At 40.0% G+C, this 25849-nt stretch overlaps 1 protein-coding gene across 4 annotated transcripts in view; it reads right to left on the bottom strand.

Moving 5' to 3' along the window:
- Positions 1-25849, bottom strand: part of STPG1 (sperm tail PG-rich repeat containing 1) — a 57956-nt gene that overhangs the window by 24984 nt on the left and 7123 nt on the right. For 3 of the 4 annotated variants that reach the window (XM_055260983.2, XM_063631606.1, XM_055260982.2), the window contains 3 exons: positions 20225-20362; positions 10497-10615; positions 2916-3017 (listed from right to left, as the gene is read on the bottom strand). In XM_055260983.2, coding sequence (XP_055116958.1) covers positions 2916-3017; positions 10497-10615; positions 20225-20294 — 291 coding nt within the window. In that variant the 5' untranslated portion in view covers positions 20295-20362. Of the gene's footprint in view, positions 1-2915; positions 3018-10496; positions 10616-19955; positions 20122-20224; positions 20363-25849 lie in introns of those variants that run through there. The other variant, XM_055260981.2, reaches the window with a different exon arrangement.

The following is a 25849-nucleotide window of genomic DNA, read 5'->3' as shown; positions in this document are numbered from 1 at the left end:
AAGAGTTAACCAATACCTTTGGTGGGTTTTTGTGTTGAATCCTCACGACAACCCTGAGCAGTGGATCTTATGATTATCTCTACTTTACAGATGAGGAAGCTGAACTTCCTCAGCTAATCCAGGCGGAGGACCAGCATTCCTACCCAAGCAGTCGGCCTCCACTACATGACATGGATCAGATAGCCCATTCTAAAGAGGAAAGGGTTGAGTGGCATGGCCCTGGGATAACAGCAAGCCCATTCAATCATAGACTCTTTTTTGGTTTAGAACACCTATGACTTACATTCTGAAAATGAAAAGACTTCTTCCCAAAAAAGTCCCAGTAGAGGCAATGTTTTATAAAGTATCGTAATAGAATTACTCTCAGAGTATGGCTAGAGTAACACTCACTCACCAACACTACACACCTCTTGGTTTACTTGCCAGGCCTGTGGCCTCCAATCTGGCCAAACGCCGGCATTTATGAACTTCTCTCCAGCACCTGCTAACTTTTCTAGAGCCACTCCTGCCAGCATGCAAATACAGAGAGGCCATCAAACTCTCCACCCACCTGCCTCATACACTTCTCCTAGTCAGTCCTGTGGAAAATTCTGGAGCAAAGATTTGGAATATACTAATAAAGCTCTTTATATCATTCGGACTTAGAGAGATGACAGGTCTCTCAAAAGGTTGGGTGTAGTTGTTTCAACAGTCATGAGGAAGTTTCTAAAATTTATAGACCCACAGAGTTTTTTGGTCAGCCTCACCCATAATCACATTCCTACTGGTCATTCTGATCTTTCTCTGATGAGAGCTACTTTTAATTCCCTCCAAGTCTTGGGATGCAGAAGCAGAGGAGGTGCTAAAGGTGAAAGTTACTGAAAGAGGCGGTGGGGTGGGGGGCTATGAAATTCTCATCCAGTTCACGCAGGAATGAGGTAAAATGCAGAGATCTCCTAATAGATCGCCATCGACCATGTCAGGCACTCATCCCCAGGTATAGGACCTTAAGTGCTTATACCTGAGTGTAACATAACTATAAATACAAATTCCCATATTTGTGAAAGGGAGGAGAGGGGGAAGCCTGAACAGCTCAAAGTCTGCCTTCTTTAGGGTTTGGTTCTGAATTTTTTAAAGGCCTGAAAGGCGTGGCTAGGTTCTGCAACACTCAGCTCTTGCCTTGGGCCCCTTCTCCTCCAGAGTCCGGCTTTTCATTTGGAAAGTTACCGCACGCAAAGCCTGTAGACAACCAGTCGTGTCCTCTGATTCAGTCTCTTTGTTGGCACCAAGAAGGAATGGGCAGTGCCATTATTTAGCAAAGAAGTTCTCGGAGAGAAAACCTAGGTGTTGCAGGAAGTATTGTTTGTGACTCAGGTGGTAACAATCATAATATTTAGCATGTTTATAATGCTTTGCTGTTTCAAAGAGTATTTCACTCATTGCAACGTTAATTTGCCCAGTGCCTCCAGGGAGTCTCCACTTTCATGAGGCAACTGGGACACAGAAGGGTGACGTGCTTGAGGTCACGTCAAGAATCCACAGCTGAGGCAGGATCAGGTCTGAAGTCTTGTCTTCTACACTAGGACTTCATGAGACGGCACTTCTTTTGAGTTTCTTTCCTAGCAGAGCTGGTGGCAGAAAAATAGGTAGAGGCATGGCTGTTCTGTGGACCTACTGAGGCCATGTACAAACTCAGCTTCTTCGGTAATGGGGAGTTAACTCCAAAGCTGGTCTGTTCCTTGAGTATCCAATTCTGCCAAATTCAAATTCCAATAAGACGTGGCTACATTTAGTGTGTCTTAAATGGTCCCTTTGTGTGGTTAAAAAAAAAATCAATTCCAATGTCAGGCATCATAATACATCTGTGCAAGAAATTATTATAACTTTTAAAGGGACAAGATGGCATATGTTTGTTAATTTAATGTTAGAGTCTGGGCTTGCTTTCTTTTCACTTTTTTTTTTTTGGGACAGAGTCTGCCTCTGTCACCCAGGCTGGAGTGTGATGGTGAAATCATAGTTCACTGCAGCCTCAACCTCCTGGACTCAAGTGATCCTCCCACCTCAGCCTCCCGAGTAGCTGGAACAATGGGCACACATCACCACTCCTGGCTAATTTTTAAATTATTTTGTAGAGATAGGGTCTCACTATGTTGCCCAGGCTGGTCTTGAACTCCTGGGCTTAAGTGATCTTCCCGCATTGGCCTTCTGAAATGCTGGCATTATAGGCATTGAGCCACCGTGCCTGTCCACTTTTCACTTTTCTTCCTCAAGTAGTCTTACCTTAGTTTGTATCTTTCCCCTTGCTGTATCTATTTTTCTTGACCATTTATCTATTTTGCTGTATCTATTTTTCTTGACAATGTATAAATATTTTTAAGAAGCCTATCTTTGCCCAACTCTGGTCAGGGTCACTGGCAATCCATATAGCTACTTGATTGTTACAGCCCTCAACAAAAATTAAGTCCCATATCTTACGAAGAGAAGGAATGGGGTGGGGCCAGTACATTTCAGCCCACTGCCGGCCCCCTTTTTAGTCCTATCAGATTTCTCAATAGTTTGACAACCAATTAGATTAAGCATTGTAAAAATCATATTACACCAAGATGTGTAAGAGTAACAATTTCCTGGCATGCCTAAACATCTCAGGAAAATACTTGCTTAGTGCACTCAGTGATGACAAAATTGGTTTGGAAGGATCAAGTTCTGAAGATTCCTCTGGCTTCTCTTCCCACCCTGGCAATGGGTAGAGATGGGAAAAAGTTACTTAGAGACACAGGGTCCAATTTACCTGTGTGAAATTTGAGGAGGCAGTTATTCTCCTAATTAGAACCATGGGCCTTTGGAGAGAAAGGACCAGATGTCCAATATATAATTATGCAATGAATGAAGGAAATCACTGACCAGTTAATGCTTTACTCAAGAGAAGTGGTTCTCACCATCGAGGGAAACATGCAAGTTCCTTTCTTGGACAATGAGACACTGTTGGACACTGGTGACTGGTGAATGACATTGTAGAACCCAGGACCTGGGATATCATTCTGAAAGGGAAGAGAAGGTGGTGTCATCGAGATACTTCGATTCCCTTGTGCTTTTCTACAGGCTTCACATCCATTAATACTAAGCCTTACCGTAATCCCACAGCACAGGCGCTACCACCACTTGGCAGGCGACAGCCTGGCTCCACCATTTCCTGACTTGCCCGATCTTCGTCTCAGTTACCAAGTGGTGGGGCTGGAATTCCAAGCCAGGCTAGACTCCCGAAGCCCTTGCTCTTTCCACTGTGCCCTGCCACATTCCATAAGAACACAGTTGTTTTTTCAAGTCATTAGAGAAATGGGCCTAAAGTGGGACACCGAATGCAGCTGATGTGCAAGTCAGTGTGCAGTGATTGGGTAAGCCAGACCCACGGCAAGGGAAGGGTGAGCGATTTCACGTTCACCCCACCCCACCCCACCCCACCTGACTCAGCTTCCTCCTCAGCCTTTCAGAAGAGAAACCAGGGAGTGTTTCTGTTTATAAAGCAAAATGAAACAAAAACAACCTTCATCCCAAACCAGGCCATTTCTAACTCTCAGACAGAAAGAGGCAAGCTCTTAAGGCTCAAGTGCTGAATGATGCAGGCATGTGAGAGAGGAATAAGTGAGAGGTCACTTCCAAGTTCATTTCTGCTGTGGCGGCTCATCGGGCTTTCATTGCATTTCCCGTGCTAGTTACCAGGGGGAAGTAAATGTTGACAGAAGCTGGCTGACTGGTGTGAAATGCTAAGGATGCTCCACTGTCGCAAGAGGTTCCTGGGTACCTGCTTGGTGTCAGAAGCTTTTCAAAGTTGGTCTCATTTTCACCATCAGCCAGTGAGGAAGGGATTACTGTCCCCCTTTGATAGATGGAGACACCGAGGCACGTGGAGATGAATTTGCCCAAGGTCCCACTGCTGTAAGTGGCAGTACCTGACTTCAGTGCCAAGCCCATGGTGTGTGCTGTCTTGTTTACTCCTCACAACAAGCCTTTTACAATGAGGTATGGTCAGGGCTACTTTAAGAAAAGTGAGGCCCAGAGACACAGCTAGTAAGTGGCAAACCCTGGAGCTGAACCGAGACAGCCCGACTCCAGAGCTCGCTATCTCCAATCTCTGCCACTCAGGCCTGTCCTGTCTCCACCATCCCTACTGCCTTCCTTAGGGTAGAAAGCCCAAGGTACCATCAGTGCCTTCCAGGACTTTCCAGTCTGGCTGGGCAGTGTGTAATTATGGTTTCATATAAGGAATAGGGTCAAAGTGCTGTTAACAGGTTCTTCTGTGCTGACTTTTAAATGCAGTGAGTCCTTTCACCCTTGCCCCATGGGCGGTGGCGACAGGGGTGCTGATTCCTGCTTTAGGTGAGAATGATCCCCGGTGGACGGAAGAGGAACTCACTGCCATGGAGAGGCAGGCAGCAGGAGGCGCTGTGGAGCCAGGTACCCCAGCACCCCAGGCCGAGGGCTCAGGAGAACCCTGGTGTTGTGGATGCAGATGTGAAGGGCTACCGGGAGAGAAGGAAGAGATTTTTCTAGGCAGCTGTTTTCAGGGTAAGCATCAATTTATTGAGTGCCATGCACCGTTCTGAGGACTTTACATGTACTATTAGCTCACTTAATCTCCATTTTAAAGAAGTTGGGGCCAAAAGAGATAAGGCCCATATAACTAATAAATGTCAGAGCCAGAACCGAGGCACTCTGACCACAGAGTCTGCTCTTAACCACGAAACCAAACTAACTCTCAAATGAGATCGTATAGGATTAAAAAAATCCCCACTGGGTTATGAATCAGAAATTGTGCTGCCACACGCTAAGCGATCTTGAGCAAGTCACCTCTCTACGCTTCCTTATTTGTAAGTCCAAGGTGTTGGGCCTTGGGGTGCTTTTGAGCTTCCAGAGTCCCTGAATCTAGGAAAGCTGACACAGGAAGTGGCACTGTGACTCTTCTCGGTTTAAATAGTAGATAGTGAAGACACACACCTCTAGCTCCTGGTTATCACCACACTCTGAACCCGACCATCAGTTTGCAAGAATTTTCTGAGCACTCATATGTGTCTGAGGAGCTAGGGTTTCCAGACAAAATGCAAGACCTAAATGCCTGCTCCATCCTACCTGCCCAGTTAAATTAGAATTTCAGATAAACTGCAGATGATGATTTTAGTATATCCCATGCAATATTTGGGACATACTTGTACTAACAGAGTTGCCATTTATCTGAAATTCTAATTTAACTGGACATCTTGTATTTTCATTTGCTGAAGCTCACAACCTTCCTGGGCTTTAATCACACTTTAATTCTGCCACTTTGCAAACTGGCTTGAGTCCAGGGCAAATGGGAAGAAGGCTGTTACCACTTAGCCTGGAGGAATGGAGTGCTGCCTGTTTGTTCTTAGTGAGCAAAAGAGAGTCCTCCAGGCAGCGGCAGCTTGTGAGGACAACTGTTAAAAATTCCAAAATGTTGCTGGTGGTGGCTTGAAATTGGCCACGGTGGGAGTATTTATACCACAAAAACGGGCAGATGCTACATCTCGGCACTTTTCTTCGAGGAGGGTAAATGATGGGTGACCAGCACACCACCACCCTCGTGCAATGCTCAAGTAGGTCTCTGGGAGGGAAATGTCAAGCATTCTCCTGCAACTTCTAGAGGTGGGCGGATGGCACCCTCGGAGAGACCTTTCGCCTGTGCAAAACCAGTTCCTGCGACTGACATTCTGTGACTTGGATGAATTTAGGCCTCTCAGAGCAAATCCCAGAGAACGAGAATCCAAGTTGTGACTGGTGTGAACTTAGCCACTCCTTGGTTTCTTGGCAAAAACCAAATAAACAAACAAAACAAAAACATGTATGGGGAGGGAGAAGGGAAGAGAACTCGCATTTACTAGTGCTCTATGGAAGCCCTACCCGCTGTCTCCTTCACTGCCTCTAAGTGTGAGGATTAAAGGGGTCAATACACACAAAGTGGGTGGAAAAGTGACGATGCGGGCCGCCATCATCATCATCACCACGCACGATGTTGCCCGCTACTGCCTCCATGGAGCCACGACCCTCCCTTGGGAGTCACAAACCTTCAGAGTGGGACTGAGCAGCTTATAAGCAGCCTCTTGAAGTCCCCTGCGTGGGATGGGGCAAAAATGCCATTTAGCAGACACTGATTGAAACCTACTGTGCATCAGGACCTATGCCAAGGATGGAAGATACAGGCGAAACCTGTTAGCGGCTCACAAGGTCTAGGAATGGGAGGAAGAAGATGCATCACAGCAGTGCTCATGGATGAATGTGTGGTCGTGACTCGATGGGAAATGCGCAGACTTGAGTTGGGGTCATTTGATCCATTTTTGAGGGATTTGTGGGTCTGGAAAGGACAGCAATGGCCACTGCCCAAGGAGCCCCTAGGCAGGTGGTAGAGGTAAGACAGCACACACATTAACCTCGTATCAAGGGCATAAGACAGGCTGTGGGAGGTGCTTCCACCTGGGGAAGATGCTGCGGAAAGAGGGTCTGAGGACCAGGAGCTGCTACCTGGGTTCATCCTCACTCTGCCCAGCCTCAACTGCACAAGCTACTTCACCCTCTTTTCATCTCGGGATCATTATCTGAAAAGTATGGATAATGATGGGATTTAGCTCACGGGGTTATTATGGGGATTAAATGAGGTAATAAATGCAAAGGTCTTTGAGGGGTACCTGGCATGTCATGAGTGCCAGCCCAGTGTTTGCAGACCCCTTAGGAAGGGGTACTGGTGACTGATGCAGAGAAGTCAGGCTTCACAGAGCAGGGAGGCAGGGCAGACCCTACTGAGGGTCAGATATGCAGCTGAGGGCACACTTGGGGCAGCTGTCCCCTTGAACATGGTGACTTCTGCAAACTGAACCTCCTTTCATTTAAATATCCCTGGTCTAGTGTCATATCAAGTTAATAAGTGAACAATATTAACTTTGTATGATTTCATCACAAATTAACCACTGGCTGGCTTCCCATTTGGGAAGGTAGATTTACTATGTAATGGTATTAACACATATTTTTAAATTGTTCCCATCTAGAGCACATAGTACCTATGTCCTACCGGTATTTATTTATTCAAACCTGGAAGGGATGAGGTTTAGAACCATGAAATACTCATTCCTGGCAAGGGCTTACCTACCTATTACAACATCTTTATTTTTAGGATGAGGAAACAGAGAAGCAAAGACATTAAGTGGTGTCCTTAGGGGTACACAGTTTGGGAAACAGTGACCACAATCCAGGGTGAAGTGGAGACAGAAACAGGGAGGCGGGGGTAGAAAATGTCCGACAGGCCGCTGGGCCATGCTCTGTCACATAGATCAGGCATGTCTCTTCACCTACGCACAGTTACCAGCACATCTGTAAATAACTCAAAAATGTTCAGGAAAAGACTTCATTTCCAGCAGCCAAAACTGCCAGTCCAGACACTGAGCTCTATGAAGGATTCCTTGTACTCTGCAGTAAGATTCTCATGGGGAATGTGAGCTGGGCAACGAGGCCCTGATGGTTCACTGCAAAGTTAGCCTGATAAGGTAATTGCACATTTCAAACAGCACTGATTCTCTGTGTCAAAGTTGTGCTAAGATGGGCCACAGGACTACTGTGAGGAGGCAGCCATGTTCAATCTGGAGCAAGGGTGTGTGTGACTAATGCTTTAAGAAGGGTGGTGAAGCCCTGGAGTTTTAAAATCTGTTTTTAATTTGTATTGCCTCACTAAATTATCAGGTGATGTTAAACAAGAGCTTTAACTTCTCAATGCCCATTTCCCTCAGGAAAAATGAGAACGAACATAGAATAGGAATTTGTTTTTCTGTTTTTATAACTTGAGGAGACCGCGAAAATTATATAATCCAAATTTTATGTTTCAGTTGAGGAAACTGAAGCCCAGAAAAGTCAAGTGACTGGTTTAAAGGCACATAGCCAGTGACAAAGTAGGACACAGAAAGCCTGATTGATGGATCCCCTGCCCTTTCCATAAAATTCCATCCTTATTTCTAAAATGCTTACAAATGCTGAGATGAGTTTTCATGTTGCAAGTAACACGACCACATTTAAAAAGTTGGAACCCAATCTCTGAGCAATTCCCGTCTTTATTCGATGCTGCCTGTAGGTTTGGCTACCTGCCTCCTTGGTTCCTTTAGTCGAAAACATTCTGAGAAGCAATCACCTTTTAAAACACTAACTTGACAAGTAAGCCCGCTTGCTTTCTGAATTTGAGTGTTCAGAACTAGATCACGGGGGATGGGGCCCATCCACGGTAGCTGACATCCTCCCTTGTCTTCAGCTTGGTCTGTGTTGCTAAGGCCTTTTCCGAAACTTGCTGACTTTCACAGGCCAAATTTACAGCTTTGCGGGCCACAAAGGCAGGCGTGGTGCAGTGTGTGGAAAGAGCAAGAGGCTTTGGAGTGAACTACACCTGGGTTGAGGTCTAATTCTTTCAACATTGATTCAGCAAACATTTATTTTGAGCCTCTTATGTGCCAAACCCTGTGTTGTGTGACCTTGGGTGGGTCATTTAACTTCCCTAAGCCTCGGTTTCCTCGTGTTAAATTAAAATAATAAACCCTTCCTTTCGGCATTGTTCTGAGGATTAGAGATAAAAGGCAGTCTAAAAGTACACATAGTAAGGATAAGTAAATGGTGGCTGCTATTGTTTTTATCGGAGGCTGGGCTGCAAATATCCTAGAGAGGGACAATATATTATCATTAAATTGACAAATGGGAAAGCAGACAGAAAATGGGAAAGAGCCAAACAGTTAAAACAGAGAAACCAGGGAGAGAAGAAAACTCCTGAGCAAATATGTATTATCTTTGGAGAAAACCTACAAGTGATTTAAAACTGTGTGCGTGTGTTTGTGTGTGTACACTCTATTCTTTATTATTTGCTTTCTTAGAATCCTAAAATATCAGAAGTGGAAGAAACTTAAAACATTCTCTAGTTCAGCGTTCTCATCTACCAAGGAGGAATCAGGCTGAGGGCACCAGGGCTGGCCAAGGCCCCTCACTCCATGCCTGGGCTCCGTTCAGAACCTAGATCTCCTCATTCCCTCTCTGCCATCTGGGCAAGGTGATGGGATGAAAACCATTTTTAGAGTGCAGCAAAAGATACGTGAAATGAGGACTCCTCCAAAAGAACGTTATTCTAAAGGTCTTGCTTAAATGAATGAAGGAATGAAAAACTTTTTAGACTCCAGGGACGCCTATGAGTTGCTTCTGTCCCCTGCTGGTGAGAGAGGAGAAAGTCAGGTCCCAGAAATCCCAAAGAGTAAATAAGGACCGGTCAGGAACCACGCAGAACTTTCCAGGTTAGAGAGGAAAAGAGATGCAGCAAGATTTAGGGAAGGGGGGGTGGTGGGTAACACAGGAATATGATAACACATTGTTGTGGTGGTGGTGATGATTTTGAGATGGAGTCTTATTCTGTTGCCCAGGCTGAAGTCCAGTGGCGCAATCTCAGCTCACTGCACTCTCTGCCTCCTAGGTTCACGCGATTCTCCTGCCTCAGGAGAGGCAGTAGTTGGGTCTACAAGTGTGCGCCACCACTCCCAGCTAATTTTTGTATTTTTAGTAGAGATGGGGTTTCACCACGTCGGCCAGGCTGGTCTCGAACTCGTGACCTCAGGTGATCTGTCTACCTTGGCCTCCCAAAATGCTGGGATTACAGGTGTGAACCACTGCACCTGGCTAATAACACATTGTTTAAGGAAGTTTTTTTGTTTTAAAGTAGGGCAGGGCTCATTACAAAGGTAATTTTTTTTTCCCCCAGACAGGGTCTCGCTCTGTCACCCAGGCTAGGGTACAGTTGCGCTATCTTGGTTCAATGCAGCCTTGACCTCCTCAGGTTCAGGTGATCCTCCTTCCTCAGCCTCTTGAGTAGCTGGGTCTACAGGCACACACCGCTATGCCCAGCTAATTTTTGTACTTTTTTTTTCTTTCTTTTTTTCTTGTAGAGATGGGGTTTTACTATGTTGCCTGGGCTGGTCTGAAACTCCTGGCTCAAGCAATTAATTCTCCCACCTCAGCTTCCCAAAGTGCTGGGATTACAGGCATAAGCCACCTCGCCCGGCCCTCCAAAGGTAATTCGAGATGTATTCGACTCTTCTTTTCCTCTTGTGTTATTTGAAGTCGTGTGATTTCCTCTCACAAGGATGGGGAAGATTTTTTTTTAACCTTTTACTTAATTGATAACATGGGAATTTTTGCAATTTTTTAGTTTTATAATGATTTTCAAAATATATCGTTTTCTTAGAATAGTTTTGGTCCAGTTCAATATTTTTGGCGCCATAAATCCGGACATAGTTGTTTTTCCTTGGATGTCCCATTTTTCAGGCTCGTTACAGTTAGTCCAGTCAGTGCCCCTCAGTGCAGCTGGTGCCACGGCTCCTGGGAGCACACTGCCCTCCACTGTCCACAGAAAGACACAGCAGCCAGACAGAACGTGCCTGTCCCGCAAGGCTAAAATTCAGACTAAAATGAAAGAACCCCTAAGACAACGTCATTACCTTCTTATGAGAAAATCTCTTGGCTTGACTATTGAATCCTTTTTTTTCTGATTCTGGGATTACCGAAGCTTGAGATTTAAAAGGAATGGATGACTGTGTTGGATATGCAGCAGTAAAACCTAAACGACAAAAATGAAATAAAATCAAAATGAATACAAAACAATGATTGACAGATGTGGAAAACACCAAGGTGTATATTAGAGTTTTATTTTAAATGGTAGAGAAGAGAAACTTGCCTTTTGACAGGAAACAGACATGAAACCGGATTTTAAAAAAAATTCCTAACTTTCTTTCCCTCTCGGCAATTTATCGGACTTCCCCCCTCCAGTTCTTAAACTAGTGAGATGTGGTCACATAAAGTACCTTAAAGCAGGCGTCCCAGGGAAAAGGAAGGAGATGATAGTAAAGACATTCTTGCCAGGCAGGAAGGAGACAGCAAAACTATTCTGGGAGCAGCCTGGACAGGGCGCGGTCAGAGGACAGAGGAAGCATCCTCACTGCTCCTTGGCCTAGATTCAGACACCAGCATTAGGCCGTTAAAATCCAAAGAGGTTAGGGAAATCCCAGCCTGGGGCTGGCTCTCACTTTTCAGGGCACTGTGCAAGACAGGCGTTAAGTTTTCGTTTCTGTTTTGAGCAGACATGGGGTTAAAAAGCAGAAAGGGATCATCTATAAAAACTGAAGTTAAAAGTTCGTTTGTTTAGGTTGTGATGTATACATGCACGTCTGATGTATAAACTCCCCTCCTGCCGAGACTTCCACAACTGCTAGAACTTGGCAGCATCTGTCTGCATAGCAGGTTGATTATAGACTCTAACCTGTAAGTGTAATGGACTCTGACTCCAGTTTTTTGATGTTTGATGGCTGATAGCTCTTCAGCTTCACCACTCCCTCATTCCCTTCTGCCCCACCACTGGGCAAGCGGATGAGAAAGCCCAGAGCTCCCTCCCGTGGCACCAGCTGGAAGTTCAAACCACGCAAACCCCTGCCTTCAGTCCAGCCCCGCTTTCCAACCATAAGAAAACCCCCAAGCCAGGCTCCTTTCCCTGCTCTCTCAAGCCATTATTGGATCAGGTTAGGAAGGCTGTACTGCCGTCCTCAGAAGGCCTCACTATGTGGGTGATAAGCCTTTTCCTACACTCTTGATGAGCGTGTGTGTGGCACCGTAAGTCCTGACATCCAAACCAAATTTTGGGTGGGAGGTGCATCCTGACCCTGTAGGCTGTTCACAACAGTAAGCCAAATTATTTTAACATCAGAATCCTAACCCTCAGAGAGAAAATACATGCAGAAATGGGGGAAAAACAGTCAAGAGAAGGAAAGAAGAAAGTATGTGTTAGCCATGGCAGAGGGTGGTTTGTATGGAAACTATCAGTAAGGCTCATTTCTTCATCTCTGAATTTTTTTAGAAAAACAATACTCCTTTTCAGAGTGGGAAGCCTGAAGACAATAGGGACCCCTCAAGGGGTACAATCATGAACCAGCTTCACAGATGAGGAAACTGAGGCTTACAGGGATTAAGTTACTCATCCAAAACACCCAGCACTTAAGCGGAACAGGTGGGGTGTGAACATGATTTGCCTAATGAGCCCGGGCTCTTGAGCTCTGAGCTGTGCTTCCTCTTCCTGAGCTGGCCTCTAGTAAGTGCTCAATAAACACAACAGGGAGAGGACACTCGAGCCTCATCTGCCTGGGTGGAGGATGACGCAAGTAAAAGGAGCTGAATACGTGTTTAAGTAGAAAATATTTGGGGATACCAATATACGGTAAATGTATTCTTCTCCTCCCCTCCCCATTTAAGTAGATGAATGGCTATGTTCTTGGTTTGTTTGCTTTAAGAGAGCTATACAGCAAATCCAAAGGCAGAAGCAGCTGCAAGACTTCCTGGCTTTTGTCTCTAAAAGCCTAAGCCTATAGAACAGCTAAGGGAATGTGCAGAGGAGGCAGTAAAGACAGTTATTTAAAAAAGGTTGAAGGAAGGACATTCTCCTGGGGAAAGGAGAGGTTTCTGCCTGACTGGAAAGGAGATCCAAGGCTTCTGGCTATAACAGAATGGCATGTGTCAGAGCAGTCCTCTTGATGAAACAATTTAAAAAGTAGAATTTTTGAAAAACACTCTGGATGACTGAACTCCTATTTCTAACCAAAACAGGACTAGATTTGCCCTCCCAGCCGGAAAAAAAAAAGTTAAAAATGGGCAAGATATATAAAGCAATCAAGACACTGGATATCAGGCGACAAAGGACAGGGATCCCTGAGAGAAGCAAAATAAATGAGGTTGGCAATAAGATGGCCTCCAGCTTTCTGCCAGGAGAAAATCTCCAGACCACAGCACAGGAAGAAGGGATCCAGATGGAGCCCCGTGGTCTTCCTGAGTTGAAGAAATAGATCTGGGAGTCCAGAAAGGCCAAGACAGCTAAGTTCACAGAGCAGAGTACCAGAGAAGGGAGAGCTACCCAGATGGAGAGCTATGGAGCTTTGCAATAGGGTCCCCTGAGTAAGTTCCTGGGTATTGACCAACACATGCGCATGAGAAAACTACCCAGGGCTGGAGAAGGAACCGCCTGGCAGAATTGAAGTGAGCAATCCCTGAGGCTTCCACAGGGCCAGGAATAGCTCCTGTTTTCATGAGACACAGCGGGAAAACCTCATAATTCATGGAACATAGGGTATGCAGGAGGGTTTCGCCTCAGAAATAGGGCAAAATTACCCCTAGACTAAATACTGCTCTGGTTCCAGCTAACAAAGCTTTAAAGCAAGACCTGAAAAGATCAAACTGTTTCCAAATAATTTAACTGCATCTCAGAACAAAGCACAAGAACATGTATGGGACTACAAAAATAGCACCTAAGAAGTAAAATTCAAAATACCTGGCATTGATAAAAAATTAATAGGAGGAAGAAGGAAAAAATACTTCAAAGTGGGGAGAAAATAAACAATCAAAACCAACTCAGAAATGATACAGATGATAGAATTAGCGGAGAAGAACATTATAACTGCTGCACTAACTGTATTTCATATGTTCCAGAAGCCAGAGAAAAGACTGAACATATTAAGTAGATATGGAAAATATAATGAAAAGATCCAAATCAAACTTCCAGATGTGAAAACTAAATGTCTGAGATTAAAAATACACTAGATGAGATGAATAGCAAATTAGACATTAGAGGAAAAAAAGATTAGTAAACTTGAAGACCTAGAAATAAAACTATACAAAATAAAACACAGAAAAAGGACAAGAAAAAGGATTAGTGAGCTGTGTGGAAACTTCGAGGAGCCTAATATATATGTAATCAGGCTCTCAAAAAAAGAAATATGAGGAGAGAAGAAATAGAAAAAAATAGCTCAAGAAAAAATGGTTGAAATATTTCCAAATTTGATTAAAAAAAAACTGACTCACAGATTCAAGAAAGTCACTTAACGTCAAATACAAGAAACATGAAGAAAACAACACCGTAGGCCAACCATAATCAAATTGCTTAAAAAGTGATAAGAAGAAAATGTTAAAATTGGGCAGAGAAAAAGGACATGTCACATATGAAGAAACAAATACGAGAATGACAGCAGATTGGTATTGAAAACAACACCTTTAAGGCACTAAAAGGAAAAAAAAAAACCTGTCACCCTAGAATCCTGTACCCGTAAAAACATCTTCGAAAGCAAAAGCAGAATAAAAGCTTTTAAAACTAGCAAACGTGAGCTACAAGAAATGTTAAGGGAAGCCCTTCAGGCCAAAGAAAATGATACCAGTAGGATCTGAATCACATAAAGGAATGAAGCTCTGGAAATAGTAAATATGTGGGTAAATAGAAAATATAAAATTATGAGTATACATTGAATGATTTTTTTTTTTTTTTAGATGGAGTCTCGCTCTTGCGCCCAGGCTGGGGTGCAATGGCGCGATCTCGGCTCACTGCAAGCTCCGCCTTCCAGGTTCACGCCATTCTCCTGTCTCAGCCTCCCGAGTAGCTGGGACTACAGGCGCCCGCCACTGCGCCCAGCTAATTTTTTGTATTTTTAGTAGAGACGGGGTTTCACCGTGTTAGCCAGGATGGTCTCGATCTCCTGACCTTGTGATCTGCCCGCCTCGGCTTCTCAAAGTGCTGGGATTACAGGCGTGAGCCACCAAACCCAGCCTTGAATAATTTAAATATAACATTTTAAACATTTAAAAAGTAATGATTATGGGCCAGGCGCGGTAGCTTGTAATCCAGCACTTTGGGAGACCTCCTCACCAAATTAGCCAGGCATGGTGGCAGGTGCCTGTAATCCCAGCTATTCAGGAGGCTGAATCAGGAGAATTGCTTGAACACCGGGGGGTGCAGGTTGCAGTGAGCCAAGATTGCACCACTGCACCCCAGCCTGAGCGACAGAGCAAGGCTCCATCTCAAAAAAAAAAAAATTACGTAAAGCAAAAATAACAACTGTTTTGTATGGTTTATACCATATGTACAAGTAAAACGTTTAACAACAATAACATAAAGGCTAGGAAGGGAAAAATAAAAATATACTGTTTTAAGGTTCTTCTACTATATGTGAGGTGTTACAATATCACTTGATGGTAGACTATGATAAGTTAAAGATATATATTATAAACTCTAAAGTATGTAGGGATCAACAAACTTTTTCTAAGGGCCAGATTGTACATATCTGTCTATCTATCTGTCTATAGCTAGCTAGCTAGCTATCTATCTATCTATCTATCTATCTATCTATCTATCTATCTATCTTATTGATCTATATTTTGAGACAGGGTCTTGCTCTGTTGCACAGGTTGGAGTGCAGTGGTGCAGTCATAGTTCATTGCAGCCTTGACCTCCTGGGCTTAAGCAATCCTCCTGCCTCAGCCTCCCAAAGTTCTGGGATTGCAAGTGTGAGCCACCATGCCCGGCCAGATAGTAAATATTTTAGTCTTTGCAGCCTATTTATTCTCTGTGGCAACTATTCAGTGCCGCCATTATGGGGTAAAAGCAGCCACAGACAATACATAAATAAACTGGGGTGGCCGTGTTCCAATAAAGCTTTATTAATAGAAATAGGCAGTGGGTCAGATTTGGTCCAAGGAGCAAAGTTTGCCAACTGTTGCTTTAAGGTAACCACTAGGAAAATACTACAAAGAGTTATTCCTAATAGGCTAACAAAGGAGATAAAATTGAAGCATTAAAAATAATACAAGAGACAGAGAAAAGGTAAATAAAGAACAGATGGGACAAATAGAAAGCAAGTCACAAGATGATAGACTTAAACTTATATACCAATAATCACATTAAATGTAAATAATCTAAATATCCCAATTAAAAAAGAGATTCTCAGATTGGATAAGAAAGACCAACACCTACTTCGGAGAAACATACTTTAAATATAAACTCAGAAATAAGTTAAAAGTAAAATAGTGGAAAAAGATTTACTATGCTAACACTAATCAAAAGATAGTTGGATATTATCAGATAAAGTAGATTTCAGAGCAAAAAATATTACCTGCAATAAAGAGGGTCATTTCACAATGGGGTCATTATGAGGAATCAGCTCCTCAAGAGAACATAACAGTCCTAAATGCTGATGTACCCAATAAAAAGAGATTGAAAATATAAGAAGCAGAAACTGATAAAACTGCAAGAAAAAATAGAAAATTTCACAATTATAGTCAGAGATTTTAAAACATATCCCTCGATAATTCAAACAAGTAGATAGATCAGTAAAGATATATGAAACTTGAACAAAACTATTACCTAACCTGACCTAATTGGCATTTATAGAACACTCCACCTAGCAATTCCATATAAGCTGTCCTAGAAAACTGAAGAGGAAAAGACACTTCCAAACTCATTCAATGAGGCAACCACTATCTGATACCAAAACTATATGTCATCATTATAAGAGGGAAAAAGATCACTAGAGTTCAACAGCCCTCATAAACATTAAATACGTAAATTCTTAGAAAAATTTTAGCAAATCAAGCCAGACAATATATAAAAAGATAATACATCATGACCAACCCCAGTAATGCAAAAATAGTTCAACATTTAAAAATCAATATAATTCATCATATTAACGAACTAAAAAAGAAAAATCTTACGAGTATCTCAACAGATTAAAAAAATCATATCCCTGTAGCATATACTCTTTTTGTGTGGCTTCTTTCACTCAGCATAATTACTATGAGATTCATCTCTGTTGCTGATATATTAATACTCCATTGTTTTTTATTGTTGAGTAATATTCCATTGTATAAAAACATGATGTCTATTCGTTGATGATGTAAATTTGAGTTGTCGCCAGTTTGGGGGCATTACAAATAAAATTGCTATGATTATTTTATCTACAAGTCTTTAAATGGATATAAGCTTTCATTTTGTGGGGTAAATGCCTAGGAGTGGAATGACTAATCATATGTTTAACTTTTTAAAAAACTGCCAAGCTATTTTTCATAGTCGTTGTACTTTTGCACATCCCCACTATTAGTGTATGAGGGCTTCTATGACTTCACATTCTTATCAGCAATGGGAAGTCTTTTTAATCTCAGGCATCCCATTAGGTATGTAATGGTATCTCATTATGGTTTTAATTTGCATTTCCCTAATGACTAATGATGCTAAGCATTCCTTCATATGCTGTTTTCCCTCTGTATGTCTTTTTTTTGGTGAAGTAACTGTTTAGTAGATACAGAAAAAGCTTTTCATAAGATCTAATATCCTTTGACGATTAAAAGAAAAACTCTAGCAAACTAGGAATAGGAGCAAACTTTGTTAATCTGATAAAAGGTGTCTATAACAAAAGTCTATAGCAAACAGGATACCAAATTGTGAAATATTAAAAGCTTTCCCTCGAGACAGGGAGTGAAACTAGTACAACTGCTATTATCCTTCTATTCAACGTTGTACTGAAGGTCTCTAGCCAATACAAACGCCTACATAAAATATATTAAAAATACATAAAATATATGGATGAGAAAGGAAGAAATAAAGTTGTCATTTTCACAGATGACAAGATTGTATACGGGGAAATTGCAAAAGAATCTATGGATACCCTATAAGAGGTAATAGTTGGATTTAGTGAGGTCACCAGAATCAAGGTCAATATACAAAAATCAATTAATTTTTTGTACAGCAGCAACAAACAATTTAAAATAAAACTTAAAATTACCATTTATAACAGCATAAAAATCAAATGCCTAGAATAGATATAATGAAGATATGCAAGACTTCTACATAGAAAACTAAAACATTGAGAACAATTTAAGATAACTTAAATAAAAGGATCTATACATGGATTAGGGAAGTTAATATTTATTGTAAAGATGTAAATGATCCTTAAATTGATTTCTAGAATCAATGCAATCCAAATTAAAATGAGAGTAGCTTTTTTAAGATATTAATAAGCTGATTATAAAATTTTTATAGCTACCCAGATTTGATCATTACACATTGTATGCTTCTATCAAAATATCACATGTACACCATAAATATGTACAACTACTATGTATCCATAAAAATTAAAAATAAAAAAGTAAAATAAGTTTATATGGAAATGCACTGGGGTCAAGAATAGCCAGCATAAACAAAGAAGTACAAAGTTGAAGGGCTTATGCTATTAAAGAGTTATTATAAAGTTACAGTAATTAGGACAGTATGATATTTGAACAGAATAAATAATCAAGAAGCAGAGCTGCATACGCCTGGACACTTGATTTATGACAAAGATAGCAAGAGCAATACAGAGTAGTAGAGAATGAGCAGCCTTTCAATAAGTGGTGCTGGGTCAACATGGAAAACAACAGAATTGGGCATCTTCCTCAATCAAAAACAATTTCAAGTGAATTGTAGATCTAGATGTAAAAGGTAAAATAATAGAGTTTCTAGAAGAAACTATCTTGGGATGGGCAAAGATTTCTTAAGTATTAATAGAATAGACATATACACTAAACATAAAGAGATTGATAAACTGGGCTATATTAAAATCAACAGTTTCCATTTCTTAGCACATTGTTCAGGGAGTGAAAAGGAAAGTCCCAGGATAGGGGAAGACACATACCTATAGCTAACAAATGACTTGTTTCTAGAATAAAGAATCCCTATAAATAAGAAAAGGACAGAATGGTTTAAAGAACTCCTACAAATAAAAAAAAGAAAAGAAAAGACAAGACCCAGCAGAAGAAAATGGGCAAAAAAGTTGAACAGTCACTTCTCCAAAGAGAATATCCAAAAGGCCAGTCAACAGGAAAAGTGCTCAATCTCATTGATCTAAGGCAATACAAATTAAAACTATTATGAGCTTAAAATGTTGGTGAGGATTTGGAGCAGGTGGAATTCACATACATTGCTTGTAAGGAGGTAAAATTGGCACAGCTACTTTGGAAAACCGTTCGGCAATATCAACTAAGCTTACCCTAAACGTACCCTATGACCCAGCAGTTCCACTCCTCAGGTATAGACCCATGAAATACATAAATATGTGTCCCACAAGACAAGTACAAGAATAGTTACAGAAGTTTTTATTCATAATAGCCCCAAACTGGAAACAACCTAAATGTCCTTCAGTAGTAGAATAGATAAATAAATTGTGGTATATTCAAACAAGAGTAATAAAATGAACAAATTACTGATAGGTAAGATAAAACAACATGAAGTTAAATCTCTGAAACATAAGTGAAAAAAGCCTGAGAGAAAAGAGTTCATATTGTATGATTCACATTTACATAACATTCAAAAACAAACTAAAGTTATTAATGAGATGAGAAGTCAGGGTAACCATAGTGTTTGCTTTTGCAGGGAAGGGAGATCCATATCTGAGAAGGGACAAGGGCTTTTGAGATGCTGCTGACATTCTGTCTTGGTCTGAGAAGTTATTCCATAGGCGGTGTTTGTGAATATTCATTAAGCTATACAATCAGGATTTGTGCACTTTTTCTGAATATATATTTATGCTTCAATTTAAAGAAATGTTAAAGAAAAAGAGAATGCAAAATCAGAGGACAGGAGGAAGAAAGAGAGATCTCTGTGGATTTGAGAGCAGCAGTGACTCTGGAAGCCCACCAGGGAGGTGATAACAGCCTCGAAAGAAAAAGCGCTGGAGCCTAGGAGGATCTCAAAATGAGGTTTCCCATCTCAGTAATAATTCCTAAACCACACTAACGAACCAGAACACTAGTTGCCAAACACTAGCAAAACCAAAGGGAGCACATGAGCTGGGACACTGGGGATCTCACCAATGTGGATGGTTGACCAATGACCTGAGTATTCCTCCCCACCCCAACCCAGCCTCCCAGGATCACACTAACTATTGGGAAAGTTCTGAACTTGAAACAATCATGAGGGAGATAGGATTTATGCTGATAATGGCTGGAGTCATCCTTTCCAACAACCCAGCAGAATGGGGACTTGCAGTCATAACTCAAGTTGACTTCTAGGAAATAAAAAAAAGATCTCTTACATATCTAAATTTGAGGATAGAGATTCTTACCAGATACATGGAAATAACAAGTCTGGGTTTTGTTTATTAGTTTTTTATTTTTAAACAGACTTCCTCTTTCTTCTCTCATCCTTTCTTCTCACAGTTTCTTCCCAATCATCACACTTGAAACAGTAGGGCCTAAAGCCATCTATCTGGTATGCCTGTAAGGATGGCCCTGTGGATATAACCCAGGATTTACTATTCCCCCCAAATTTACTCTTATGTACTAAAATAAGCATACGTCAGGAGCTATCTCCTCCCTGCAAAGACACATGTACCTTTCTGTACTTCACTGGCACATCTGGGATGTTTGCCAGCGCGTTCATTTTTCTGTGCAGAGTTGTCCATGTTAGCAAAATTCTGTGATGTGTTCCATTTGTCTGATGAAAAGCTCTACTGCATCTTCTCCTAAGCACCTGAAACAGCAAAACACAGCATTTGTAGAGATCATTTCGCATTGGTTAATTATTGCAAATGGGTTCTGTTCTATCTACAGGGTAAACTGAGAAATGGTGTGGGTGCCGGCTGAGATCTACCAAGTCCAGTGACCCAAAGTCCCAAGCACATGGTGCTGCCTGCAGTAGGAACTGCATAAGAAGTCACTGTTGATGTTGCTCACAGAACTACTGAAGGCTTGGATTTTATCTTTATTTTTTATTTTTTGATACAGAGTTTTGCTCTTGTCACCCAGGCTGGAGTGTAATGGCGTGATCTTGGCTCACTGCAACCACCGTCCCCCCGGGTTCAAGTGATTCTCCTGCCTTAGCCTCCTGAGTAGCTAGGATTACAGGCGCCCACCACCTGTAATTTGTATTTTTAGTGGAGACGGGGTTTCACTATGTTGGCCAGGCTGGTCTCGAACTCCTGACCTCAGGTGATCTGCCTGCCTCTGCCTCCCAAAGTGCTAGGATTACAGGCGTGAGCCACCATGCCTGGCCTATTTTTATTTAAATTTAGCTTTACTGAGACATAATGTATACACAAATAAAACTCGTCATGCTAGTTGTACAATTCCAAGTTTCAGCAAATGTTTACAGTCGAGTTAAATACCACCACAATTAAGATATTAATTTATCTATGATGCTGAGAAGCTCCCTGTGTCCCTTTGCAGTCAGTACCCTCTCAACCACTGCTCTGGCAACCACTGCTCTGCTGTCACAATTGTTGCCTTTCTAGCATGTCACATAAGTGCAATCATAAACACTCTTTTGTGTCTTTTTTCACTTAGTGTAATGCTTTTGAAATTCTTCCATATTGTTGCATAGACCAGTACTTTGTTCCAATTGTTCTACATCCTCACCAACATGTGTTTGCTCAATCTGGTTAATTTTAGGCATTCTAGTGATTTTATAGGGTATCTCATCGTCATTTTAATTTGGATATTTTCAGGTGCTTATTTATCTTCTTTAGTGAAGTGTGTTCAAATCTTCTGCCTTTAAAACAAAAAAACTGGGACAGGCATGGTGGCTCACACCTATAATCCCAACACTTTGGGAGGCTGAAGCGGGAGGATTGCTTGAAGCGAAGAGTTTGAGACTAGCCTAAGCAACACAGTGAGACCCCATGTCTACAAAAAATAAAAAATTAGCCAGCCTGTAGTCCCAGCTACTCTGGAGGCTGAGGTGGGAGAACTGCTTAAGCCCAGGAGATCAAGGCTGCACTGAGCCATGATAGTGCCACTGCACTCCAGAATGGACAACAGAGCAAGAGCCTATCTCAAAAAAAAAAAAACTAAACCAAACCAAAACAAAAAAACCCCACAAAACCCAAAAACAATTGGATTTAATTGGGTTATTTATTGAGTTGTAAAAGTTAATACATTCTGGGTACAAGCCTTTTATCATATATGTTTTGAAAGTATTTGCTCCCTGGCTGAGGTTTGCCTTTTTATTTTCTTAACATTATCTTTTGAATGCAAATTTTTAAATTTTGATCAAATTTGTCAAAATTTTTTTTTAAGGTTTTAAGATTTCTTTTGTTAGATCTAAGCAATTTTTGCCTAACTCAAGGTCACAAATATTTTCTCCTACATTTTCTTTTAGAAGTTTTATAGTTTTAGCTCTTACATTGAGGCCTAGGATCCATCTTGAACTACATTTTGTATACGGTATTAAGGTAAGGGTCAGGTTCATTTTATTGCATTTGAAGATTCAATTAATCCAGCACCATCTGCTAAAAAGAATATCCTTTTTTCACTGAATTATCTTGGCACATTCATCAAAAATCTACTCTGTGTGTATGTGTTTATTTAGATATATATAGTGCTATTTCTAGATTCTCTATTCTGTTCTTTTGAACTCTGTGTATATCCTTATACCAACAGCACACTATCTTGCTTTAGAATAAGTTTTAAAATCAGGTAGTTCCAACTTTGCCTTATTTTTCAAAATTATTTCGACTATATTAGCTTTTGTACTAGCCCTTTTGAATTACCATATAACTTACAGGTCAATTTCTACTAAAAAAAAAAACCTCCCTGGATTTTGATTGAGATTGCATTGAATCTATAGAACAATTTAGGGAGAACTTAAATCTTAACTTTGTTGAGTATTATGTTCCATTAATATGGTATATTCTCCATTTATTTAGATATTATTTAATTTCTCACAATATTTTACAGTTATCAGTGTACAAAAATTGCACATATTTTCTTAAACTGATTAAGTATTTCATATTTTATGTCATAAAGATGGTCTTAAAATTTTTTAAATTTCTAATTGTTTATTGCTGGTATACAGAAATATAAGTAATTTGTATATATTGATGTTGTATCCTGTAACTTTGCTAAACATTTTTTTTAGTTCTAGTAGCTTTTTTGTCGATTAGGAATTTCTACATACATAATCATGTCATATGTGAATAAAACATTTTATTTCTTCCTTTCCAATTTGTATGCCTGTTATTTCTTTTTATTGTAATACTGCAATGACTAGGGCATCCAGTACAATACTGAACAGAAATGACAATAGTGGACATCTTTGTCTTGTTACTGGCTTGAGTGGGAAAGCATTCAGTCTTTCGGCATTAAGTACAATGTTAGTTGTAGGTTTTTTTAAATAAAAGCTTGTTATCACTTCTAATCTTAGCTTCCTAAGAGTTTTTAACAGGAATAGGTGATCAATTTTATCAAATACTTTTTCTGCATCTATGGAGATGATCATATAATTGTTCTTTGTGAATATATTAATTGAATTACATTGATTGATTTTCAAATGTTAAAACAACCTAGTGTTCCTGGAATAAATGCTACCTGGTCATAAGATATTATCACTTTTATATATTGAAGGATTCAGTTTGCTAAAATTCTGTTAAGGATTTTTGCATCTGTGTTCATGAGGGCTATTAATCTGTAGCTTTCCTTTTCATTTTAAAAACGTCTTTGATTTGGGCATCAGGGTAATGCTTGCTTCATGAAATGAGTTGGAAGGTGTTTTTTTTCTCTTAATTTCTGGCACAGTTTGTGTAAAATTGGTATTAGTTCTTCCTTAAATTTACAAATTAAGCCATCTGGGTCTGGAGTTTTCTTTGTGGGAAGATTTTTAATGACAAAGTCCATTAACTTGATACAGGGCTCTTCAGATTAACTATTTCTTCTTAACCGAGCTTTGGTAATTTGTGTATTTCAAGAAATTTTTTCCATTTCATCTATCATGAAACTTACTGGCATAAAGTCATTTATCACCCTTTCAATATCTGCAGGTTCTGTAGTAATGTCCCTACTTCATTCCTGATATTGGTAATTTGTGTTTTACTTATTTTTGTTAAGTCTGGCTAGAGGTTTACCAATGTATTGATTTTTTCAAAAGAAAACAGCGTGTGGTTTTATTGATATGTCTCTACTGTTTTCCTAAATTTTCTATTTCACTGACTTCTATGATTACTTTTTCTTTCTTCCTGCTTATTTTGGGTTTCATTTGTTCTTCTCTTTCTAGCTTTTTAGGTGGAAGCTTCAATAATTGAATTTAGGCCCTGGAGTGCAATGGCACAATCTCGGCTCACTGCAACCTCCAACTCCCCATCCCCAGTAGCTGGGATTACAGGCACTCCCACCACATCTGGCTAATTTGTTGTATTTTTAGTAGAGACAGGGTTTCACCACGTTGGTCAGACTGGTCTCAAACTTCTGACCTCAAGTGATCTGCCCACCTTGGCCTCCCAAATTGCTGGGATTACAGGAGTGAGCCACCGCACCCAGCGCCTTCTTCTTTCTTAATACATGTATTTAATATCTTAAATGTTCCTGTAAGCAACATTTTAGTGGCATCTCATATATTTTAACATGTTGTGTTTTCATTTTTCTTTCAGTTTAAAATACCTTTTATTTTTCATTGTAATTTCTTTTTTACACATGGCTTATTTGGAAGTCTAATGTTTAATTTCCAAGTAGTCAGGGGGATTCTCTAGTTATCTTTTTGAATTTTCCTTTTGTTGTTGAATGGGGTTTTTTATAAATGTCAATTAGGTAGAATTGTTTGATAGTTTGTTCAAGTCTCTTACATCCTTACTGATTTGCAATTTATTCATTCTATCAATACTAAGAGAAGTGTTGAAATTACCATATTATATTATTGTGAATTTGTTTATTTCTCTTTTAAGCTTTGTTGATTGTTGTTGTGTATTTTGAAGCACTATTACCAGGTGCATGAACACTTATAATTTTTATGTCTTTTTGGTGAATTGACCCCTTTATCACTATGAAATACCCGGCTTTATCCCTGGTAATATTCCTTGTTCTAAAGTCTATTATTTTTTCTGATATTAACATGGCCATTTCGGCATTCTTTTGATTACTATTAGCACACTATATTTTTTCTATCCTTTTACTTTTAACCTGCTTGTGTCTTTATATTTAATTATTGAGTTTTCTTCATACGTCTGCTGGCAGGAATGTGTCTTTATATTTAAAGATGTTTTGTTAAAAACAACATATATTAGGTCCTGGTTTTTAATCTAATCAAACTCTGCCTTTTGATTGGAGTGTTTAGAACTTTTACATTTAATGTAGCACTTGATATGGTTGGGCTTAAACCTATCAATTTCCTACTTGTTATATTGGCCCTTGTCTCTTTTTTCTTGGATCTTTTGAGAGTAAGTGCATATTTCTTATGGTCTCATTTTATCTTCATTTCTGACTTATTAGCTATACTTATGTACAGTGATTGATTTAAGGTTTACAGTATACATCTTTAATTTATCACAGTCAAATAATAGTACGCTACTTCACATATAATGTAAGAATTTTACAATACACTTCCATTTCCTATCTTCCATCCTTTTTGTTACTTTTGTATACATTTTACTTCTATATATATATTATTAATCTAATATTGTTTTTTAAACACTCAATTATCTTCTAAAGAAATTAAAATAAGAAAAAATGTATTTTATCTTTATCATTTTCAGTGCTTTTCAATTCTTTGTGTAAATTCAAGATTCTTTCTAGTGTCATAGTCCTTCTATCTACAGAAATTCTTTTAAATTTTCAGGTAGTGCAGGTCTTCTGATAATGCATTCTCCAGGTTTTTGTCTGTCTGAAATGGTCTTTATTTTTCTTTTATTTTTGAAACTTATTCTCACTGAGTATAGAATTATGGGTTCATAGGTTTTTTCTCTTCCTACCTCTCCCAAGAACTTTTATATTATTCCTTTGTCTTCTGACATGCATAGTTTCTGATGAGAAGTCCACTGTAATTCTTATTTTGATTCCTCTGTCAGTAATAATTCTTTTTTTATCCATCAACTTTTAAGCTTTTCTGTGTATCACTTTCATTCAGCAATTTGATTTTTCCCAATTTTTTATTATGGTACAACACACATAACAAAAATTTGCCATCTCAACCATTTCTAAGTGTACAGCTGAGTGGAATTCAAATACATAATGTTGTGCAACCATTACCACTATC

The sequence above is a fragment of the Symphalangus syndactylus genome, chromosome 22, assembly GCF_028878055.3.
Source record: "Symphalangus syndactylus isolate Jambi chromosome 22, NHGRI_mSymSyn1-v2.1_pri, whole genome shotgun sequence".
NCBI lineage: Eukaryota > Metazoa > Chordata > Mammalia > Primates > Hylobatidae > Symphalangus > Symphalangus syndactylus.
This window is presented reverse-complemented; position numbering and strand designations above follow the sequence as displayed.